General features: G+C 41.1%; 1 protein-coding gene across 5 annotated transcripts in view; it reads right to left on the bottom strand.

The window, feature by feature from the left end:
* Positions 1-13,750, bottom strand: part of LOC133610675 (uncharacterized) — a 114,253-nt gene that overhangs the window by 72,211 nt on the left and 28,292 nt on the right. For 4 of the 5 annotated variants that reach the window (XM_061967179.2, XM_061967178.2, XM_061967181.2 and 1 more), the window contains 4 exons: positions 7,122-7,247; positions 6,843-7,040; positions 666-806; positions 287-544 (listed from right to left, as the gene is read on the bottom strand). In XM_061967179.2, coding sequence (XP_061823163.1) covers positions 287-544; positions 666-806; positions 6,843-7,040; positions 7,122-7,247 — 723 coding nt within the window. The remainder of the gene's footprint in view (positions 1-286; positions 545-665; positions 807-6,842; positions 7,041-7,121; positions 7,248-13,750) is intronic. The other variant, XM_072914084.1, reaches the window with a different exon arrangement.

The following is a 13,750-nucleotide window of genomic DNA, read 5'->3' as shown; positions in this document are numbered from 1 at the left end:
GCAATGCTTCCAGTGTTTGATTTAAAATGTTACCAATAGTTAAGAAAAGTTGGTTTTACATAATGGGGCCCCTTAAATGCTGGGGGGCTCAACTGGGGATAAATAGATTTATGACAGGACTATATCCCATCCTATCCCCGGTGTAGTGCGGCCCCTGTATAAAAATCATAAAATAAACAGCATCCCTACTTTGCGGAAATTCACCTACCACGTGTGAGGGGGTTGTAACCCCTGCGATACACTGTATATTAAGAAACACATACTATTTTGAATTCCTCCCACCTACCTTTAACAACATGGTTTTGAACACCCGTTCAGCATTTGAGAAGACACTCAGCACCACTTCTGCTGCAGTCATGGAGGCATATTTTTTTCTGAGTTCCGTGTTCCCTGTAAAGTAGGAGCTTGTGCCTTGTAATGGCGCCAGGACAATCTTCTTTAGCTTTCTTAGTTGCTCAAGAGTCTCCTCTTCCAGCTCTTTGTGGATGGTTTCTTTGGCCTGGTCCATCATGGCATACTCAAAACGACTCACCTTACCTAATGTCTAAAGAAGAAATAGGCAGTGCTGATCCATTTTATGCACACATTTATTTTAAATTAATGTCAAGTTTTACAGGCTCAGCCAAAAACTCTCAATAGAAAAAGAATGGCTACTAAAACCTTACCGCTATGGGTAGCCCAAGACTGTGTATCCTGATGCCCAGCTCGTAGGGAGATTCACAGTTGTAATGGTCTGCTAGGTGCTTCATAAACTCAGCCAGGTCGATTCTGGGCTGGTTAGACTTTCTTCTAAAATTGCGAAGTTGCTAGAAAAAGGAAACACAAACACATTTAACATAGTATGAAAAATAATGTTTAAATTAACAAGTCTTGAAATTTGGGTGAACGTAAGTGTCCTGTTTTGTCCAGCCATCCATTTTCTACAGCCTGTCCCTTTCGGGGTCGCTGGAGCCTATCTCAGCTGCATTCGAGCGGTAGGCGGGGTACACTATGGTCAAGTCGCCACCTCATCGCAGGGCCAACACAGATAGACAGACAACATTCACACTGGGGCCAATTTAGTGTTGCCAATCAACCTATCCCCAGGTGCAAGTCTTTGGAGGTGAGAGGAAGCTGGAGTACCCGCAGGGAACCCACGCAAGCACAGAGAGAATATGCAAACTCCACACAGAAAGACCCCGAGCCCGGGGATCGAACCCAGGACTTTCGTATTGTGAGGCACATGCACTAACCCCTGAACCACCATGCTGCGCGGTCCTGTTTTGTTTGTGTAGATAATCCTGAGACATGGATTTCAAAGTTGATTGATCAGACTTTGACAAATTCTTGCTGGGCCAGCAACTGGTGAGGTATCCGAATAAATAATACATAAATACTGCAATCTACTAAGAATTGTAACTGTAGGGGGTAGCAATAACAGTATGACCTGGAGGACCGTGATTGGAAGCAACGGCATACCCAAAATAAACCCACGTGGCGTTATTTTATAAGTCCTGTGCTAACCACTGTCCATAACAAATACCATGTTCGAACATAAGAATGTCCATAATTGCAACTGGCATTATGACACTCTAAAGTCGCAGGTCTATGATCGACTTTGTAGTTGTATTATCAGACCTGCATCCGCATGCTTTGGACACACAGGTAAAAAGATAAAGCTTCTGCCCCTTCGAATCAAAAGGAGTCAGTTGAAGTGGCTCGGGCATTTAGTCCCCGGCGAGGTGTTCTGGTCACACCCAACTGAAAAGAGGTTTTGGGATAGACCTAAGACACGTTGGAAGAATTATGTCCCACAGCTGGCCTGGAAACACTTCTGTGTTCCTCCAGTGGAATTGGAAGAGGTGGCCAGAGACTGGGAAGTCCCCACTGAGACTGCTGCCCCGTGACACGGATAGGCAGACGAAAATTGATGTATGGGTGAATGGAAATGGCTAATGGTTTCCCACTAGAATAGACTGAATGTATTGGTATTCCTTTACGGTCACTACACTGAGGTAGATAATTTGTATGTTCAGAACACAGGTTACATATTCATGTTTTCGATTTCACATTTTGAGTGTATCTGATACCATTATATGGGCCAAAAAAGTTGCATCCTTCAATTTAACAATTTTAAACACTTTATATTCTAATCTAATCTGCAGCTATTGCAGATCCACAATTACAATGTCATGCAGATTTACAGTTAGGACACACCTTCTTTTTCACAAGAGTAGGGATGTCTTAAAATAGTCAGAGGTTCGACGATTTGATTCTGAGTTGACTATCAACCTCGCAGACGAATCGTCTGAGATATTTTTAAAACAACCTTGATTTCTTCCAAACTTGCTCGAAACGAGACTTTTGGAGTTCGAGACTTGATGTATTTTGTAGTGATGTATTTTGCCTGATTTATGTCAGCAGATATATACATATGGTAAAGGTTTGCCCAAGAGCTTTGTGCAAATCTGCTATTTTTATTCAGTTGGAGTTTAAAGATGAAGTGAGCAAGTATATATATATATATATATACAGTATATATCAAGATTTCCTGCAGCGTTTTAGTGTTAAGGCGGCCGCCTTAACAACAAAGAGCCACCGCCTAAGCTAACGTCTTAAAAAGATCTCCAGCCACACGTGCGCATTTAAAAAACTATCTTTGTCCCTAAGCAAATGCCAAAATACTGGGGGCGCTGTAGCCTAGGACTTAAGATCATTTTAGCCAATCAGAAACATCCAAAACGTCATTTCCGAAGGCGACATATAGCAAAAAATGGCGGATCACGGCAAGAAATAATTATACAGTATATGTGGACTGACAGAGAAGTAGAGCTACTTTTAAGCATCGTTTTGGAGTTTAAAGGTAACAAAACTCAACAAAGTGTTGACTGGGAAACTTGCCAGTCCAAGTATGGTGATGCTATTTTGGAGCGGTACGGACTTGGAGGGACATCTGAGGAATTTCCTCATCGGAAAGAGGACATCACAAAAACAACTATCGTCACAAAACTGAAAGCGATTTGTGGAAAGTACAGATGATAATCAGTCGACGCAGGTGGAAGAAGTGGTTACGGTAAAGTTGTTTTGCTGTACTTCGAACTATGCGAGCAGATCTGGGGCGGTTGTCCATCAACTACATCCATTCAATTTGGTATAGAAACATCAGATATTGACACAAGCTCTCACAGGAGTTCGGATTCTCCATTCACCCATGACAGCCTGGTCACAGACAAAGATATGCCCAATGATGTACAAGAGCTGCAAGATTCCAATGGGAGCAATCCACAATCTTCTGTGGTGAAAGAGAGAAGAGCTCTACTTCAGGTACGTGGGCGCTAACTTCATTGCTAGGAAGTAATATTGTTAAAAGGCAGATAGATGTTCTATGTCTGGGGCATCAAAACATTTTTATATGAACTGCACTGCAATTACAAATGCTCTCAGATGACCACTTTCAACAATGTGGAATCATATTTTGCCCATTTTGTTTTAATATTATCATTGTTTGACATCAGTGTGACAAAAAATACTTGCTTTGGAATCAGAAGTCAAGATGGCAAGCATATATTAAAGTTCAGCTGTTTTAGATGTATTTAAATAGGGTTGTATTAAAAATGCTTTGAGTAGTTTATTGTAATAAATAATATTGAGTTAAGTAAAACTGCAGTTGCATTAATGTTATTTTTTTTCTGTCAAAATTAAAATACCTCGAAGTGCTTTATTGACACACATTGTTTACCGACGATGTTGAGGGCCATTTGACATGTTGTAAATAACATGTCACTATCTTACACCTGTGCTAAAGTGGGTTTATCCCAAATAATGTATTCATGATTATTGAATGTAATTTTGTAAAAATCCTTATAAAATAGATTTTTTTTTCACTAGGCAAAACTCAACAGCCACAAGCACGACAGACTAAAACGAAAACTTCCAATTGAGACAAAGTTGCTGAATGCAGTAGAAGAAGACGTCCAGATAAAGAAGAGACTTCTGGACATGATTGAGACATCAGAGAAGCGATCGTCTGACAATTTAGACAAACTAACATCAAATTACTAAGTCAAAATATTGACTTACTAATATAACTAGGACTGTTTTGTGTTTTGTTTATAATTTACGGAAAAAATCTGGAGATATATATCGTATATCGCCATTCTGCAAAAATTGTAGGCTTCTTTATTTCTCTAATATTTTTATTTATTATAAGATATTGTTATTTGGTTATTTTTTAATAAACAATGTGTTCAATGTAATCAGAGTCTGTAGTCTATTGCCCCCCCCCCCCAGGCTGTGGTGGCAGCGATGAGGTGGAGACGTGATGGCGACAGGCCGAGTTACACTGTTTCTTACACCCACCCACCCCCTTCCCCGTCCTGCCGCCTATCCCGGCCGGGCGATGCCCTCTCCCACCACCTTAACTAACAATTTTTCTGGGAGAAACACTGCATATGTGTACATATACATATATATATATATATATATATATATATATATATATATATATATATATATATATATATATATATATATATATATATATATATACACACACATATTAGGGCTGGGCGATATATCGAGTTTGTAAGATGTATCGATATGTTTTTAAACAAGATATGAATTAAGAAAATATCATAATATCGATATAATTTATTTCACGTTAAAATGACCAAACGCCGCTTATTTGTTGTGTTCCTTGATTCTCCCCCGCAAAACACTCCATGGGCTATTAAACCCCTCCCCTTCCTCCTTCCAAGACGTGCTTGCCCTCTCCCACCCACTGCACTGACCCACAAGAACGACACAAGTAAATATGGAGTCTGACTCGGTCACCAGCGACCCGTGTGCCAGTGACCAACTAGTAAGTAAAACGCCAACTTCTGCATACTTGGCAACAGCTACGGTTTTCCCGTAATTAGTATGGTTTTTGATGATCCATTCTGATTCACGACTGCAGTAGTAAAAAGTACAGTTTTACATTAAAAATAATTAACTTATAAATCGAAGCTACGTAGCTGCTTAACTCCATTTCCCAGTAGCTTGGCAGTAGCTTCGCTACTTTTTAAACAAGTAGCAATTTCCGTAGCTTAGCTATTTTTAGACCCATTTAGCGGTTAGCTAAGTTACGTGCTACAAATGAAGAAAGAGGGAGAAGAGAAAGAAAGAAGTGGACTAGTGTAACTCCACTGGCAGTGGACAACTTATACGGGAAACATCAATGATGATTGGTTGATTTACGTATAAGAACATCCATGATTGGTTATAAATGATAAATGAGTTATACTTGTATAGCGCTTTTCTACCTTCAAGGTACTCAAGCGCTTTGACAGTATTTCCACATTCACCCATTCACACACACATTCACACACTGATGGCGGGAGCTGCCATGCAAGGCGCTAACCAGCAGCCATCAGGAGCAAGGGGTGAAGTGTCTTGCCCAAGGACACAACGGACGTGACTAGGATGGTAGAAGGTGGGGATTGAACCCCAGTAACCAGCAACCCTCTGATTGCTGGCACGGCCACTCTACCAACTTTGCCACGCCGTCCCCCTGTAGCTGGTTGGTGGGTCTACTGTGATGAGTCACGATTGGTTTAAAGTAGGGTAAAACATTAGGGACAGGCCAATCAGTGGCAAAAAAGGGCGGGTCATCGAACCAGGAAGGGAAATCACAACAGACATCCCAAATGACGACGAGAGATTCGGAGAAGAGAAGAGGAAATATTCAAGCGGGCAATTTATATATTAAAAAAAATAGTGGAAGATGGCATAGGATTCTCTTCCTTAGATTTTTCTTTTAGTGATGTAGACGATGTCCAGGAAACCCACAATGCGTCTACTTGGCCACATTTGGACAAATGTATGCGTCTGGATAAAACAATGCCCAAAACATTCATTTGAGTTGTTTACCATGCAAGCCCAAATCAAAACTGCTCTCGACATGAAAGAGGTGGAATTCACATTGAAGAACACACATGATTGTGGCAGACATGTGATGACTTTTACTACAGTACAGCCTGTCTAAATGCTACATGGTGTTTTACAACAAGACAGTAGCTGACATTTTGTTCATTATTTCTACTCTTTATATTTTGACGTTCAATAGTTGAATCATTTTGAAACAAACAACAAGATCATAGTCGCACAATTAAGTCCAGTCACTTACTTGGTGCTGACCACCAAACCGTACATGTGTGACAGTCCATTACATCGTCGACTGGGAATTAAAAATTGCCTGCCTGCAAATTTATTTTTATCCGGGTTTGATACATTTTGTATTATTTGCACAGCTATGTTATTTATTTTATGTAAAAAAATTTATATTTTTCTATTTTATGTATACATTCTTGGTTGTTCTATTTTATTTATGTTATGTACATTTATAATTCAGTGCTACTTAAACAGTTTTCTATGCTGTTAATACCCATCTTGACTAACTGGGTTAATAAAAGTGTCACTGGCTGTTTACAGTACAGTTGCCATTCAGTTCCAATTTCAGTGAATTTCTCTCAAAAATGAATATCTTTATATAAATATTTTCACCGGAAAATATATCGAGATATACCTTTCCTAAGGAACATGTGTTGGAAAAATCTGCTTATGCATTTTCCCTTAGGCCATATCGTGACCTGAACAGTGTTGAAAATTATTCTGTAAATGGCTGGATATGGAATTATTTTTTTACTTAAGATGATAAAAAAACTATTTTCTTACTTAACATCATGAAATTTTTTTCAAATAGTGTTACTGTACGTTACCGTACATACTGTACATTATCTACAAATCTAATGATCCATCTGCACAGAAGTATAATCCAAAACAGCTATATTCATTAACTAACTGATTCACTACTTCAGTCAAACCTTTAAGATGTCTACTGCCTCAATCTGGGGGATATCATCGTCCTTTGTGTTACAGTCAATCTTGAACATGCGGTGAATGAGAGGCTGTTTGCAAAGGGGTCCCAGATTCAGCTCTTCGTAGCGCTTTTTGTTCTTCAAAGCAGCCAGTGATTTCCCCAGGTCATACAAGGTTGAGATGGACGTGGTCGATTCAACGGACTGACAAAGACAGAAAAATAATTAAATACAAAGGCCAGAATAGGGGAAAAAACATATAATTTGCAATAATGTCCTTCTAACCTGTATGAAGATTGTTATCTCTTTTGTCAAATGGTGAAGGTCTTTCAGAGCAAGAATAGCGCGAGTATCTATTCGTCCTGCTTCTGTAGTAGAAAGTTGCATTAACTTGTATGCTCTTGAGATCACCTGACAGGAGTAATGTGGGAAGAATTACTGATTTTTTTTCAAATTCACAAATACAATTTCTGTAAGAACATGATTAAGATTAACTGAAATGTTGGCTTGGAGTTCAGAGATGATGACTTTCATTCCACATACAGTATTTCGCTATTCATGTTAAATTTATGGATGAACCTAAAATGCACTATAACCTATACAGTTTAACCTAATTGGACCTTGTCTAAACCTTTGGATGCACATGCTATTCACATAACTTGCTGTTCTCTAACAAGGACTGCAAATTCACAAGAACATGTTTATAAACAGAGAAACGTATAGTAGGCATTTCTTTAACTCTCTCAGTCTCTCTGTTGCAATCTGCTGGCTGGTGACACTCTGCAACATTGTGGCTACTTCCCTCTGGGAAAATCTTGTTTGAAACTTTGCAATGGCTATATACTGTTGTCTTGGTCAAATTAAATTAATTGATATTGAGGACTATTCAAAGGTTTAAACCTAATACTGCAAACGTTGGCACTTAATATAAAGGTAGTTATTGACCTTAAAAAAACAATGCCTTTAGATTAAATTCCAACCCAAGCACACAGTAGTAATTTTAGTTTTTAATTTGTAATTTTTTTTGATGGCAGATTTAGATTTTCAGTCACATTTTGACACACCCACATTTAGCTCCTAAACCCGAATGGTTGACACATCAGCCTGCTGACATCAGCGACAGAATGATTGGAGGCCATTTGTGAATATTCTCATATTGTATAATACGTGTTTTGGTTGCTTCTTCATCTATCATTTGCATGTTGTTTTGTGACTGGTTTCCACACTTGGCAGTTAGTCATGTTTCTTAAGATTCACCTTTGCGTGCTTATTCTCATGAGCCATCGTGTGACTCTCTGCCATCCCTCCATCCATTTTCTACGGCTAATCACTCTTGGGGTCGCGTAATGCAGCCGCTTCTGTCAGGCTTGTCACTGACAGTTTGGTTATGTTTTAGTCTTCCCTCTGTTTGTATTTTATTTCCTGTCAGCGCTCTTATTTTGGTTCAGTTTCCTGCTTGTCTCCCTGAGCGCTGTTTTCTCTCACCTGTCCCTGATAGGCAGTCTGGCACACCTGGTGGCAATTGCCAATCAGGCTCCTATTTATACCTGCCTCTCCCTCCAGTCAGTGCTGGAGTATTACTAGCTGTATGCTACTAGCTGTAAACGGTATGCAGTGGACTGCTTGCTGTATGCTGTGGACTGCTTGCTGTCTCCAGTTCTCTCTGGTTCCTTGTCTCTTGTGAGCTATTCTCTGGTTCCTGATTCTTGTTCCTGCTTGCTGTCTCCTGTTTCCTGGTTCCTGGTTTGTGTTTTACCTGCATTTTTGGACATTAAACCATGTTTTCCTATATCAAGCATGCCATCTCTGCATCTTGAGGTTCGTCACCACCTTTTCCTGACAGCTTCATTGCGGGGCCAACACAGATTGACACACAATCATTTTCGATTCCTGTTTGCCGTGAGTGACTGCTCGCTGACCGCTCACTGTTGCGAAAAAGCTAAGTATCGTTCTGTGTGCTTTTAAATGTTTTACAGCTTTCTTTACTTCTTCCCAAACATACTTAGTAGTCTTATTTAACTTGCAAATCACCCGATCTCTGTCTCACCACCCCTCCCTCAGCTAGCTACCTGCTAAGCTAACGAAGCTAGCGCGGATAAAGGCGGCGTCGATCTGAAGGAATCTGCTCCACGCATGTCGCGACCACTTCCCTGAAGACAGCAAGAACTTGACCCGGTGAAATAAATACCGTGAGTATTGCTCCCTGCGCTTTGTGCACCGTTCTCATGGATAGGTTGGCTCTGCTACAGGGCCGTGTCCGCCAGTTAGAGCAGCAGAATAATCTCGTAACTTTAGACGTTGCGGACACATCTGCCAGCGTTAGCTGTAGCGAGCTAACTAGCCCAGTTTATAGCAGCCCTTAGCGGTCTATAAGCAACGGTGAACCGGTTGAGACGCATAATAGATTTAGCCTTTTAGCTAGTCCTACACCATAGTCTACCGGGCACCACACTTTAGTCATAGGGGACTCCATCACCCGAAACATAAAGCTTAGCAAACCAGCCACAATTAAGTGTATTCCCGGGGCCAGAGCACCTGACATTGAAGCTAATCTTAGAGAGCTAACTCGCAACAGGCCTAGTAAACACGTACGACAGGCTAATCGCACCACTAGCTATGCGAACATAGTTGTACACGTTGGCTCCAATGACACTAGGATGAGACAGTCAGAGATTACAAAGAGGAACATAGCTAGGACTTGTAATCTCGCTAGACAGATGTCCAGGCATCGAGTACTTGTCTCTGGCCCCCTGCCTGCGAGAGGCAATGATGAGAGGTATAGCAGATTAGTCTCGCTTAACAAGTGGCTGGATAGTTTTTTGTAGACAACAGGGACTAATGTTTATTGATAATTGGCCCTCTTTAAGGGGCAAACCGGGCCTGCTGATGAGAGACGGCCTTCACCCTAACCAGGAAGGCGCCATCATCCTGCCTAGGAACATAGATTTTTGTTTGAGTCACACTTGACTAACTACACTAGAGCAAGCCCGGTCACAGGCAATTACAGAGTCTGTTAGTCCGGGTGAGGAGTCAGTTAAACTAGAACTGGCCAGCACCAGGCTGGAAAATCCCTGCACACATAGCATTTCTCCTAGAATAATACACAACTCACATAATGTTTTTTCTGCAGTGACTGGGCCAGAGGTGGACATGCATTTTACTGAGGTGGCAAATTATAATGCGTTCAGTGTATCGCAGCACCAAGCAAACAATCTGAAAATTCCAGTCATATCAATTCCTAGATATGGTCGAAATTATTAAAAGTGCACTACGCAAAATAAACGCAACATTATTAATTTTACTACTACGGATTATTTGAACAAAAACTCCTCAAAACAGCCCACTACCTATAATATGGGCTTTTTAAACATAAGATAATTGTCCGCCAAAACGTTATTAGTTAATGAGGTCATTAGAGACAACAATCTTAACATCATTGGTCTCAGCGAAACCTGGCTCAAACCAGACGATTCTTTTTGCGCTGAATGAGGCATCTCCTCCTAACTATATGAATGCGCATATTGCCCGTTCCCTTAAAAGAGGTGGGGTCGCACTAATATACAATGAAAACCTTAACCTTACCCCCAACCTAAGTAATAAATATAAATCATTTGAGGTGCTTACTATGAGGTCTGTCGCACCGCTGCCTCTCTACCTGGCTGTTATCTACCGCCCCCCTGGGCCCTATTCGGACTTTATCAGTGAATTCTCAGAGTTCGTCGTTGATCTAGTGACGCACGTCGACAATATAATTATAATTGGGGACTTTAATATCCATATGAATACCACAACGGACCCTCCGTGCGTGGCGCTCCAGACTATAATTGATAGCTGTGGTCTTACACAAATAATAAATGAACCCACGCATTGCAACGGTAATACGATAGATCTAGTGCTCGTCAGGGGTGTCACCACCTCCAAAGTTATGATACTCCCGTATACTAAAGTAATGTCCGATCATTACCTTTATAAAATTCTAAGTTCTGACTCATTGTCAACAAGCTAATAATAACTGTTTTAGCAGCCGCAACATTAATGCTGCCACAACGATGACTCTTGCTGGCCTACTGCCTTCGGCAATGGCACCATTCCCAAATTATGTGGGCTCTATTGATAACCTCACTAACAACTTTAACGACACCCTGCACAAAACCATTGATAGTATAGCACCGCTAAAGCTAAAAAGGGCCCCTTAAAGGCGTACCCCATGGTTTACAGAAGAAACTAGAACTCTTAAATTATCATGTAGAAAGCTGGAACGCAAATAGCGCGCGACTAAACTTGAGGTTTTCCATCAAGCATGGAGTGATAGTTTAATAATTTATAAATGCATGCTTACCTTAGCTAAAGCTAAATACTACTCAAATCTCATCCGCCTCAACAAAAACGATCCTAAATATTTGTTCAGTACAGTAGCATCGCTAACCCAACAAGGGACTCCTCCCAGTAGCTCCACCCACTCGGCAGATGACTTTATGAATTTCTTTAATAAGAAAATTTAACTAATTTGAAGGGAGATCAAAGACAACGCATCCCAGCTACAACTGGGTTCTATTAACACAGATAAGATTGTATATACAACGGATACTGCAATCCAAAATAGCCTCTCTCTTTTTGATGAAATAACATTGGAGGAATTGCTCCGGCGTGTAAATGGGATTAAACAAACAACATGTTTACTTGACCCACTTCCTGGGAAACTTATCAAGGAGCTTTTATGTTAAGTTTATAATATTTAGCACTGATGGACCTATCACTTTCCTCTGGCACTGTTCCCCTAGCATTCAAAAAAGTGGTTATTAATCCTCTGCTCAAAAGACATACTGTAACCTCGATCCTGACCTCATGGTAAACTACCGGCCGCTGTCCCACCTTCCGTTTATTTCGAAAATCCTCAAAAAAATTGTTGCACAGCAGCTAAATGAACACTTAGCGTCTAACAATCTCTGTGAACCCTTTCAATCCGGTTTCAGGGCAAATCCATACTTGCCAACCTTGAGACCTCAGAATTCGGGAGAAGGGAGGAGGAGGAGGGGGGGGGGGGGGTTGTGTTTGCGGGGCCGGGGTTGAGGTGCAGGCAGCATACCCCTTCCCCTTTGAGCTTTTCTGGATGAAATGAAATTCTTTTTTCCAATCATTTTGGAACTTGCAAGCGTATTTCTTCTTCTTACTCGTCGTCGCCATGTCTCTTCTTCGTTCTTCTGCTTCGTCTCCTTCTTGTTGTGTGTGTGCAGTTGTGCATAGAGCTCCAAAAGCCGTAGATGTTATTGTAGCGTCCCGGAAGAGTTAGTGCTGCAAGGGATTCTGGGTATTTGTTCTGTTGTGTTCATGTTGTGTTACGGTGCGGATGTTCTACCGAAATGTGTTTGTCATTCTTGTTTGGTGTGGGTTCACAGTGTGGCGCATATTAGTAACAGTGGTAAAGTTGTTTGAACGGCCACCGTTAGTGTGACATGTATGGCTGTTGACCAAGTATGCCTTGCGTTATCATTACACCAGTTAAAAGAACATACTACGTGTCAGCATTTCTTAACATCTTCGAGTAAAGACCATTGTTAAATAATGGTCAGTTAATGGACTAGACTCTCACAATATTATGCTAGATCCACTCGACGTCCATTGCACCGGTCACCCAGGGGGGGTCCCCACATCTGCGGTCCCCTCCAAGGTTTCTCATTTTCCCATTGGGTTGAGTTTTTCCTTGCCCTGATGTGGGATCTGAGCTGAGGATGTCGTTGTGGCTTGTGCAGCCCTTTGAGACACTCGTCATTTAGGACTATATAAGTAAACATTGATTGATTGATTGATTGACAAGGGCCAATTTAGTTTTGCCAATCAGCGTATCTGTCCTTTCTGAGACGGGTGCTGTTGCAACAAGGCAATCTCTCTGCTCCCCCTTCAAACTATCTTATATAGCGTGACGTACATGTAACCTTGCGTTTCGTGGCAGTCTTGGCGGTTCGGAATGGGTCGTGTTCAAAATGCCTTTCGCTGTGTAAAGAACAGCAGCCTCTGCAATTGCATCGCAAGTTACGTTATAGTACTGTTAACACCGCCATAATCCGCCAGTTACATTTTCTTCCCAGACCTTCCCAATGTGAATACGGTAACATGGAGGTGGCAGTGTTAAACATGTAAGCATCACAGACTCTTCAAAGAGCAACATGGAGACGATGCAGGTGATGCGAAGTCGAGAGTGGAGGACTCCGCCGCTCTTTGGGGATCCTTGGTACTATCACGACAATATAAACTGGCGCCATGTCAAAAATGTGTCAAGAAAGGATTTCTGCCACCTTTAAGACAATGTTTACGGCAGTTTGAGAAACGCCATAAACCACCAACCAACAAGCTCTTTTCTACTACAGGAACTTTCCCACTTACCCGAGTAAATAAAGATCCCCCTTCCTCCGAGCTTGGTGGGACTTTTTGAAGCTACCCTGAACCTTTTTGGGGGTGGGCTGTGCTGTGTAAGGTTATGCGAGGACGACTTGTTTAACTTTAGTTTCTTGTGTATTTCTACGACAACCAAGAGAAAAAAGAACAAAAGGAACTTTGAACTTTCAACAACTTTTGTGGGGCATCTGTGTGCTGAAGAACGTTGATCAGTGCAACTATCTTGCAGTGTTTTTGCTTAGCCATAGTCTTTAAACTTTATCTATGCAGTTTAACGTTGTTTATTATGTTTACAAACTTGATTTTGATACGCAAAGCTGCAAGAAGTGTACGAACTCTTTTAAACGTATTTACGGAGGAGTATGAAGCCGGACTCGAAGCAATAACCTCAGCTGCTTAGTACTCTGACTTCGCTGGATAAATGTGAACTAAAGAAGGCAGCACAAGAGTGGAACAAAGGTAAATGGCATTCATTTTTTAAATATTTACTTTATTACATGTTGTAAAAGTAGTCAGGGACA

The sequence above is a fragment of the Nerophis lumbriciformis genome, linkage group LG11 (genome assembly GCF_033978685.3).
Source record: "Nerophis lumbriciformis linkage group LG11, RoL_Nlum_v2.1, whole genome shotgun sequence".
Classification (NCBI taxonomy): Eukaryota; Metazoa; Chordata; class Actinopteri; order Syngnathiformes; family Syngnathidae; genus Nerophis; species Nerophis lumbriciformis.
The sequence above is the reverse complement of the archived record's forward strand: the minus strand, read 5'-3'. Positions and strand labels throughout refer to the sequence as shown.